Genomic DNA, 10,638 nt, shown 5'->3' on the forward strand with positions numbered 1-10,638 from the left:
TTTCTCCTTTTATGGGATCACTTGAACCAAGTACATACAACTTATTACAGTGACTTCTAATGATTGATACACAAGGTTGTCTCTCCTGCTCCTTAAAGATAGCAATCTTGTCATCCCTATCTCTATCATCTTCAGCTCTCCAGCAGAGTGCCAGGCACTCAAACATGTTCAAAAAGTGATCATTGCAGGAAAAAAAGGAATTGGAAGACCTGACCTGATTCAAGGAAGTTTACAAATACCTCCTGCAGGGCTGGCATGGAGACAGGAAGTTTATGGCCCCAGAAGAGCTAGTAGGAGCCATGAGTAATGCCACAGAGAGGCATTATGTCAGCTCAAAAGGAGAAAGAATTCTTTAACTGTGAGAGTTGTCTGAAGATACGGGCTTCCCTAGGAGAATGTGTGCTATGACAAGAGGGTTACAGTCAGTAGCTGGATAAGATGTGGCAGGGATGTTGGAGTGGAACTTCCAACAGCAGATAGGGAGGTGGGGTTATGATTGTCACAGTCCTTTCCATTTTGCATGGTCATGAACCTGCCTCCTCTGCTCACCTGATTGATAGGGGTCATCTAGGCTCCTTCAGAGAGCTGCTCTTGCACCAGGGACACCACTTCTCCACTAACCAGGCTGCCACTGGCCTTGGAGCAAGTGGCCTAAGAGGCTTGGAGGTGACTGGCCCCTCTGGAACTACACTGGCTCTGGATTCTTATACAACTCTCCAGCTATTTCCCCTGTCTTTCCTCCAGGCCAGGCCAGGCCACTCTGACTCATGACTGCTCATTCTCAGCAGCAGGAAAGCTATTGCTTATTTTTACAGCCACTTAAGTAAAGCCATGTCACCCACCTGCATTTGCTCTGTAATGCCTCTAATCTCAGTCTGACTTTGCCAGTCCCAAAGAACTACTCCCAGAGTTATGTCCATTATCTCCCTCCCCTGGGTTGGAGAGATTGATTTTAACCTTACCCTGTTCTGATCCAACCCAGAATCAGGAATAGGGGCACGTGGCTCTTTTCAGACCTGCCCACGGAGGTCCTTCACACAATGCTAGGTGTGGACGCAGTGCAAAGAGACATCGGATTAGTCATCAGAGTAACTCCCTTCTAGTCCTGGCTTTATATTAATAGCTGATTTCTTGCATGTTTCTGAGTTGGCTGAAACAAATCCCTTTTCTGGGCCTCAGTTTCCCCCTCAGTAAAATCTAGGGGCAGGGTGGTTTACTTGTGTACTGTGGACAGTGGGTTTCATCCCCAAGCCCAGCCCAGACTGCCACTCTGCCTGCATAGTCTCTGCAGTTGCAGCTCCTGGCCAAGTGTCCCAGGGGTGCGTTAGGACAACAAGCAGCGATGAAGAGAAGGTCTATTGGGAGTATTTGGATGGGGAAACAGGCCCTAGGGAGGGAAGCAAGTTGGAATCCAAGAAGGAAACTGCCAACTTTCTGGTTGGCAGGAACTGAAGCTCTCCTTTCTAGAGGGTTTTCTGGCCCCCAAAACAAGGAGTCCAGGGTGGCCTCCTCTTCCTAATCCTTCTGGCCCTGAGTCTTGGCTGTGGGCTGTGTATGTACACACACTCGTGTGCATTCCCGCAGCACCCTGGGGGCCTGGACAAGTCACCTGCTTCTTCCCAGAGGAGCATAAGAATGAGAATGCCTGGGCCAGGGCTGCACACCAAGGAGCAGCAAGTTAAGGCTCTTTAGGTCTTCCCACTCCCCCCTGAACTAGCAGCTGCAGAGCCCAGGATGGGTGGGGATCCCTCTCATCTTACCCGCTCCCATTTCAAGAGTTGTTTAACGGCCCAGCTGGGAGGAGGGGTGGGATAGCCTTCTCAGCTTCCTTTTTGGGTTAATTGGTGTTCCCTCTAGTTACTCCCTGCTTCCTTCCCCTCCCAGTTCCCATAGCAACTTGGCTGTATCTGCCAGAACTTGAGAGAGCCCAGCAGCAGCCTGCTGGACGTGGGGAAGGGGCTTCTCTAGGGAAAAGAGGGCACTGCCAGGTCAAAGCTTCCACCCCACCCATCGTCTGCTGCTACTTCAAGCGTCCAGGATGCTTAAGCACAGTGTACAGGGCGTGATAAAGAAGCCTTTCCTGCCAGAGCTGGAGTTTGAAGAAAAGCCCAGAGCAGGCCTGGTTCTCCTCAGCTGTCCTCCCCTCCCCACACACCTGTGTCCTGAGTTTAGAATGCAGTCACTGATAGGATGGTCCAGTAGGAAGAACCGTGGAGTTCGAGTCGAGAAACTGGGTTTCAAGTTCCTCTCTCTGCCACTATTTAGTGTGACTGTAGACAAGTCCTTCCACCCTTTTCTGAGCCTCAGTTTCCTCAGCTATAAAATAAAGCGAGGCTAAGATCTCTGCATATTAAAATTACCTGAGCTGTTTTGAAAAACTTTAGATGTGTAGGTTCTACCCACAAGGATTCTAACTGCTTGGTCTGGAGTGGGATGTGAGCCAAGCATTTTTCAAAGACTGAGTGATTCTAATATGCAGCCAGAATTGAGAAATGAGCAAAAGATCTCCAAGGGTCTCCCAACTGACTGTTGTCTGGTTCTGAGACATTTCTTCCTTTGCCCTGCATGCCCCGTCTCCAGCCAGCCCTACATGTCTCAAACCTGGCTATCTCAGCTCTGCCCCTTCCTTGTGGATGAATGCCCAGGACCCCTGCAGCTGCCCAAGCAACACAGTCCCCTCTGGCTCAGTCTCCCTCTGATGAGATGAGGCAAGTGACTTAGTCCCGTCTAGGGAAGACGGCTGCAGAGACTAAGGCAGGCTTGCTGTCCAGGTGGTCGCCCTAAAAGCCAGACTTTTCATCTGAGAAGGGCCCCAGCCCCGCTTAAAGCATGTGGACCAATGCAGTGACCTCAGCTGGCCATCTGCTGAGCCAAGGAACTGGATTACCTCTCAGCCCCTTCTTCCTCCATTCCCCTCACTAGTTCCTTGCCTGTTCCTGCCTTGCCACCCACAGGCCTGGTGTCTTCCTCAGGCAATCTGCTCGCCCACTTGTTGCCATGGTGACTCTGGGGGGTGGGGCTTGAGGGAGGGTCATCTAACTAAGGAGAAAGGCCTCCCTGCCACAATCAGGCCACCCCTCTCCCTGCCTCACCTCCCTCAACTCCCTCCCTCTCTCCTAGGGCAGAGATGGGGAGTGCCCAGCCACCAGTGCCTGCTGTTAAGCTAATTGCAGTTGCCTGGGAGGAGGGCTGACCCTCCACTTCAATCTCCTCACCTGGGAGCAGGAATACTGAACCAGAATCAACCAGGGAGAATCCCGAGGGGGCCTCTGAACCCCAGTGGTGGAAGACTGGGCTGTTCCACACAGTCCAGTGTGAGGGTGGAGGTAGATTATGGGTCCAGTCTGTAGAGATTGGGGAAGAGGCTGTGGACAGAGAGATTTCTCTCGGAACTCTGGGGCCCGCAGGGTGGAGGGGGCTCTCTGAGGTCCTGGGGCCCTTAGCATTACGGATTTCCTTTTGTCTTTTCTTTCTTTCTTCCCCAGATCCTCCTGGTCTCTTATCCTTCTTTCTTATCTCAGCTTTCCTCTGCTCCCATCTTCTTCACCTTCCATATTCCCATGCTGGCTCTTAAAGCCTCTTTCTTGCTCCTTCTTTCTCGCCTCTCCTCTTCACAGCGCCTCTTCCACCTCCCTTGTGCCTCACCATTATCCCTACTCTTTCTTGCCCTTCATCTTCTCTGACCCTCACCACACCTGTCTGCCTCCCTTATCCCCTCCATCTCTCATTCCCCTGCTTCCTCCCCAACCCTTTTCTTCCCATTGCGCAAGTACCAGCATTTCTCCTCCTCCAACTCCCTACTCTTTGTTACCCTTTCTGTCTTCCTCTCCTACTCCCTTGTACTGCTGACCCCACCACCACTCTCCCCAACCCGAGCCCCTCTCTTACCGCTCCAGCTCGCTCTTCCCCTGCCGCTTACCTTTACTTGTCCCTTTCCACCCTCCTTCCACTCCCTTCTCACTCCACTGCACAGACCTTTAATCCCAATAATTTCACTCTTAAGAGTTTATGTAAATAAAATTTAACACAAGTATGCAAGAGAGATGTGTATAGACCTATTCACTGAAGCATTGTTTGTGATAGTAAAAACCTGGAAATAAATGTCCATTTATAAGAAATTGGTATCCTTTGCACTTCATTCATACAAAACAATTCTGCGTTCTTCCAGCACATTGTACATTGCACTCACGTCCGTACCTTTGCTTAAGCTGTTGCCTCAGTCCAGAATGCCCTTTTGTCTCTGTCCCATCTCTGCCCTTCTCATCTAAAATCCTACTTTGAATCCCTGCTCAACTCTTATCCCCTTATTGAAATCTTTCCCAGCTTTCCCATTTGCTTCCCTCCCATGGCCGGTGATTTAACTTCTCTTATAGAAAATGTTCCATAGTTTCAAGTTAGATGAAACTGGAATTTCTCTGAGAGTAGGGACATGTCCTCATATACTTGTCTGGTTCATTCCATTAACAGCTGTATTTTTTTTACACATATTGCACTGAGTACACAATGGTCAGTAAGACACGCCTACATCTGCTTTCATGCAACTCACATTTTAGTGAGGCTGACAGAGAAAAACAAAACAAGGATGCAGACAAATTCATACTTGTGGCCAAGAAACAGTTAAGGAAAAGAATGATGAAGGATCATTCTCTAGCTAGAGTGGTCAGAAAGACCCGCTCTGAGGACATAACATTTGAACTGAGGCTTCAAAGTTGAGAAGGACCCAGGCAGACCAGAAATCGGGAATCAAGAGCATATCAGGCCAAGAGAACAGCGTGTGCCAAGGCCCCAAGGTGGGAAGAAGTAGGGCATGTTCAAGGAAAAGAAAGAAAACCTCAGCGTGTGGAGCATGATGAGCTGGAAGGGAGAGGTAGAAAATGAGGTTGGAGAGACAGACAGAGGCCGAGTTATGCAGGAATTTAAAGTCTGTGGTTGAAAGTTTGGATTTTATTCTAAATGCATTGAAGGATATGAAGTAAGGGAGTAACATGATCAAATGTCATTTTGAGATCCCTCTTACTCTTGTGTAAACAGTAGATTGGAAGGAGCAAAAGTGGAGGCAGTGAGGCCACATAGGAGACTGTCATACAGGTGACAGGTGACAATGACCTGCACAGAGTCATGGACGTAGAGGGAGACTTGGCATGCCTTGCTGATAGACAGTGTGTGGGAATGCCTTTTAAGAGAGACATGATGGCTGACACCTAAGTTTCTGGCTTGAATATTCAGATGCATGGTTGTGACACTTAACTGAAGTGGTCAAGACTTAGTGGTGTGGGCAGATTTGGAGTTAAAAAAAGAAGACAGGAACTGAATTTTAAGATTTAGAGCATGTTAAATTTGAGAGGTCAGTGAGATAGCAAAGCTGTGTTCCTCAGGGGGATAATTTGCACCATAACCCACTACCACCATCCCCCACCACCACACCCCTGCCCCCACTTTGAAAAAGGCCAGTGTGAGGTTACATTGCCAAAGTCCAGGTTCGCAGTGGAGTTATTTGCATTTGAGTGCAAATTTTTAATGTCTGTGTAAGAAGCTCTGACCATGTTGCTCAGAGTGTGGCGGAAAGGCCTCTGGAAGCAAAATGACCTGGACCCTTGTTCCAATGGCAGATTCCTGAGCCCTGCTCAGTTCTCTTGAAGCTGAATTGGAGGGGGCCGTCTGCCTAGTTAACAAGTATCCCAGGGGATTCTGAGGCACACTGAAGTCAGAGAGCCATTGCTACAAGGAGCAATTGAAGATGAGGACTGGATGTGGGCCTGGCTCTGGGCCTCCTGTGAAAATGCAGGTGTGACTCGTCAGCTCTGGGGCAGGGCCTGGGAATCTGCACTTTTCACAAGCTCCTCGGTGATGGTGACACTGCTGGTCCACACTTTCAGGAGCAAGAAGTTAGATCAGTGGTTCTCAGTGGGAGTTGTTTTTGTGTCCCTTGCCCCGCACCCTGCTCAGGGGATATTTGGCAATGGGCAGAGACAGTGAGGAGGTGGAGGATGTGACTGGCAACTGCTGGGTAGAGGCAGGGAATGCTGCTCAATATTCTACAGTGCACAGAACAGCCCACACTACAGAGAATCCTGCAGTCCAAAATGTAAGGAGTGTCACCATTGAGGAGCTCTGGGCTTGATGATAGCTAAAGAGTACAGAGCAGGAAACCTTTCTTAGCTAGGGCCCAGTGCCTGGTAGGAGAGGGCTAGATGAGGGGCAGAAAGTATACCCGTGAAGTGAAATGACCAAACAAAGTTTGAAGCAAATGAAATGTGGTATCTGCTCCACTCCAAGGCCAAAGCCAACAGGACAGAGCATGGATTAAGTAGAGCTTGAAGGCACATCTGGTGCTTAGTAAGGCAGATTCCTGTTTTTATTAAAAAATAACCCCTTGCATTTGTATTGCACTATAGAATTTATAAAACATTTTCATATGTGTCATATTATTTGATCCACACAACACCTTAATGAGATAGAACGAAGATTATCCTCTCCATCTCTTTTCTTGAGTTTAGAAACAACACCATCAGCCAAAGAAATGTTTGCTGAATCAAATGCAAGTGAAATTTACCTCAATATAAGTAACCCCAGAAAAGTCAGGACATCTCTTGGGACCGGCTATAAAATGGTGCAGTTGGTTGGGATGACTGGTAAGACCTTTTCCAGCTCGGATACAGGAGTCATTTTGTGATTTTACCGGTGAATAAATTAAAAGTCTTCGATTACTACAGACTGGGGACTCTGAGTTCTGGCTATGAAATGTGAGAATTGGGGGTGGGAGGTAGTGGTTTTGACCCAAACCCTTCTTCCCCAGCCCCTGGATCTTGGGGTTGGCTTAGTAAGCACACGATACCATCCCCCAGCAGACTACAGGTACACCCCTCCTCATCACTTTCCTCTGATGCCGGAAGGGGCTGGCACCAGGGCTGATGCTCTTTCCTCTCCCCACAGGCAGTCTACAAGGCCTGGCTGTGCTCAGAATACTTCAGCGTGACCCAGCAGGAATGCCAGCGCTGGGTGCCCTGCAAGCAATACTGCCTGGAGGTGCAGACCCGGTGCCCCTTTATCCTCCCTGACAATGAGGAAATGGTATACGGAGGGCTCCCTGGCTTTATCTGTACAGGTAAAGACAGGGCCCTGGGAGAGGGGGGAGGCTGGGGGCCCAAGGCAGGCACCAGGTTAGGGCTGTGGTCGGGGAGGACAACAGGGAAGTTGGGTTAGGGGAAGCTTAGTGGCTGCTGGAGTGGGTAGTAAGGCCCCAGGTGGGGATGGGATGAAGTAGAATAGGGCCAGGGAGTTATCCCAGAGAAACTATCTGGGGTCCCTGGGAGATAGTGTCCAGAAAGGGATGGTACTAAGGGACAGGGGGAAGACTCTTGGGCAGGACTGCCAGAGCAGCCCCAGCTTTGACAATCACCTCTCTCAGAAAGGCATAGCCAGCAGCCCCCTTAGCACCCCACTCTGCCTTCCTATCCATTGGCAGGGTTGCTGGATACTTCACCAAAGCGGCCAGAAACCAAGTGTTGTGACGTGCAATGGGTCTCCTGTGAGTCGGAGAAGAAGAAGTTCAAGGAGTCTGAAGCCCCCAAAACCCACCACCAGCAATTCCACCACTCTTATTTCCACCACTACCACCAACAGTACCACCACTACCACCCCCGCCACGAGCCCCCAGGCCGTCTCGGCCACAAGCCCTCCCTGCTGCCGGTTTCTGGGGGCTCCCGCCTCAGCCCCAGCAGGATCCGGCTCTACATCCTTGTTCTCGTGCTCCTCCATACCATGGTGTCCTTCTCCAGCAGCCAGAGTGGTGGGGGACCTGGCCTGGAGGCACTGCCTGCCCTAGACGAGGGCCTGGCTCAGGAAGAGTGACCGCAGGGAGGGAGATCAGACCTCCACCACACACCGACATCAACTCCAGCCCCCCCAGGGGGAGGGGGAGGGGGGCCCTCCCATGGGAGGTGTAGGACCAGGCAGGGGGCGGGGGAAATGGGGGGTCACACATCACCCCCGACCAACCCCCACCCCAAAAGCAGCTCCAACAGAGCCTCCAAAGGGCCCCAGGAAACTGCAAAACTCATCCGGGAGAAAAAGGCAGGAGCAGCAGGTGACCCCCTCCCAGGCTCCATATGTGGAGCTTAGCCAAAAGAAAAGGGGAGAGGGGTGGGGGCTGGAAATGCCCACCCCTACTGAGAGCCCTGACCCCAGGGAAGAAGGTTGCTTATCTGTTCTTGGCCCTGCAGGGAATGTTGGGGGGCACAGAGGGGAGAAACTCTTTTCCCCCTCTGCATTCCTTTTGTTGCCACGATCCTTAATTCCCTCCTGCCCATACTCCTACAGGCAATGGCAGACGATGCAGTGGCCTTCCTCCCGCTCCAGTGCCCCTTCTCCCATGGGGGGGCCCGCCACAGGGAAGGACCAGGCTGGAACATGAGGTGTATGCAGTTGCAGCTAGGCCGGGGCCCCAGTTAAGCTGTGCCCCAACACCCTAGGTGATAGGAATAGTGGAGAGCGGGAGTGGAGAGAGGAACACAGAGGGCTTAAAAAGATGGCTGAATGGCCTGTCACCACCTGGCACTGGGGAAGCAGATGATCAGTGTTGAGGCAGGCTCAAGGACACTGCCCCAAATCAGAAAAGGTTGCAAAAGGAGCCCTCTGGGGAAAGAGCACAGGGACTGGGGTCTTGGGCCTTGAAACAGAAGGCTGAGGGCACCTGGTCAGACTGCCACTGTCTGAAGGGCCATATCTTACAGAAGGTGCACATACTCCCAAGGGCCACTCTTGCCCTGGAGATCTTGGCCTTGGGGCCAAAGACGTTTCCATTTCTGATCTCCACGGGGAGGAGGGACTTAAGCCCAAGAGGGTCAGGCCTGGCCTGGGTCCCCAAACTCCCCCAACTCATCCTAGCCCAGGCCTCCATGAAGGAAACCCTGGTGGCGTTGCCCCAGGGCTTTCCAGAGATGAGCCTCCCCATCCCCAGCCCGTCCCCATTCCCAGCCTACCAAAGAGTATTTATCCCTTCCAACCCCTGACCCCATGGGTTACTATCCTAATTGTGGAACCACCAGACTGCTCCTCACCCTATAGCGGGGTCACCTAATCCAGCCACCCTTGCCCCTTCCTGGAGAAAGTCCAGAAACTGGCAAGAGGACCCACTGGATAAAGACAATGTGCTGTGGTCCCTTGGCCAAGAGACTTGAAGTGTTTAGTCAGGCTACACTGCTGCATGAGAGAAGAGGCCTGCAGGGACCCTTAGGGGCCATCAGCCTCATGCTGATCTCCTGGGAGTGGAAGGCCTGGGACATCTACAAACCAATAGGCACAGCCAAGAAAGGGAGCCACAACTATGTTTCTGGGACAGGCCAGGTGGCTCTCAGTGCCGGAAGGGCCTGGGTCTAGGATGAGATGCCAGTGAGTTAAGGTGGGGGGTGGGTGGTGGTGGACCTGGAGCTGCATTAGGCAAAACCAAGAGGGGGACAGCTGGAATTGGTTGGCTGAGGGATAAATAAGAGACCTCAGTAGTAGAGAGGGAATCATTCAGGGGCCTCAGGAGGGTCCCCAAATAGGCTTTGTGAGACTGCAGAGTCCTTCCATGCCAGGTTTCTCATTTCTCACAGCGTGTCCCTCCACCCACCCCGAGCCCTGTGCCCTACCCACACACTCCCTGTTTGGCCTTCAGCATTTCAGGCCTAGCCACATACCCCATCCCTAGAGTGCTCTTTTCAGCTGGGGAGGGTAAGAGGTGCTGGCTCCTTTCCAGAGATGCTTCTGTAGACGTGAGAGACCCTAGGTACTGCCTTCTAATTCCTGCATCCTCAAGAGGGGAAAAGGGACTGGGAAGTAAAGGGGGGGCTTAGGGCCCCAGGAAATGGACCCTTGGAGACTTCCACCCCCTCTTCCCCCTCACCAAGTGCCCAGGAGACCCCTGGCTCAGACCAGCCCAGGGCCTTGCCCAGTGGCAGGGGAAAGGGGCACCTCACTCCACTTCGAAGTCATTTGACTGTCCTCATCCACCCCACTGCCCAGATCTTCCACCACCCCTCCAGCTGCCTCTGCCCTTCGTCACAGGCAGCAGAGCTGGGCAGCTTTCTTACGCCATTTTCTACACTGTGCTTCATGAGTAGGATTTTCTTGCACTAGTTCCTATGACTGAGTATCCAAGTCAGATTCCTAGTAGTCCCCATCCCTTCCTCCCTCACCTGGCTAAGATTCACTTGTTGCCCTACCCCTGCCTCTGTGTTTCGGTGAGAGTCTGTATGTGTACCGCTTTCTGTTTTGTTGCATTGTGGGGCAGAGGCCTCTCTGCTCTTGTTTAACCCCATAAAGAAATAAATGGTAAAGAGTTGATGATAACCCTCCCTTCATGGTTTTGTTCCATGGCGTCAAAATTGCCGGAGGAAAAAGTCTATGGCTTGGAAAGGAGGCAGGACCAGGAGATGCTGACCCCTCTGCTCCGCTGCTTGTTGGCTCAAGTCTCAGAGAAAAAGAGTAACCTCTGTAGCAGGCCATTCTAGAGAAGGAAGTCCAAACTCAACCTCCAGCAGGGATCAGGCAAATAAGTGTGAGCGAAGGAAGTGGGCCAGGCTGGGCTGAAGTACAGACACCAAGGCTGGAAGTGGTGACAAGTGTAGGGTGCAGGCATCTACATGGACAGCTCAA

General features: G+C 51.7%; 1 protein-coding gene across 1 annotated transcript in view; it reads left to right on the forward strand.

Moving 5' to 3' along the window:
- Positions 1-10,332, forward strand: part of NALF2 (NALCN channel auxiliary factor 2) — a 29,365-nt gene extending 19,033 nt beyond the window's left edge. The window contains exons 2-3 of the mRNA XM_055393381.2: positions 6,934-7,105; positions 7,466-10,332. Coding sequence (XP_055249356.1) covers positions 6,934-7,105; positions 7,466-7,851 — 558 coding nt within the window. The 3' untranslated portion in view covers positions 7,852-10,332. The remainder of the gene's footprint in view (positions 1-6,933; positions 7,106-7,465) is intronic.
- Positions 10,333-10,638: the final 306 nt, after the last annotated feature.

The sequence above is a fragment of the Moschus berezovskii genome, chromosome X, assembly GCF_049115385.1.
Source record: "Moschus berezovskii isolate FMDL1 chromosome X, NW_MosBer_1.0, whole genome shotgun sequence".
NCBI lineage: Eukaryota > Metazoa > Chordata > Mammalia > Artiodactyla > Moschidae > Moschus > Moschus berezovskii.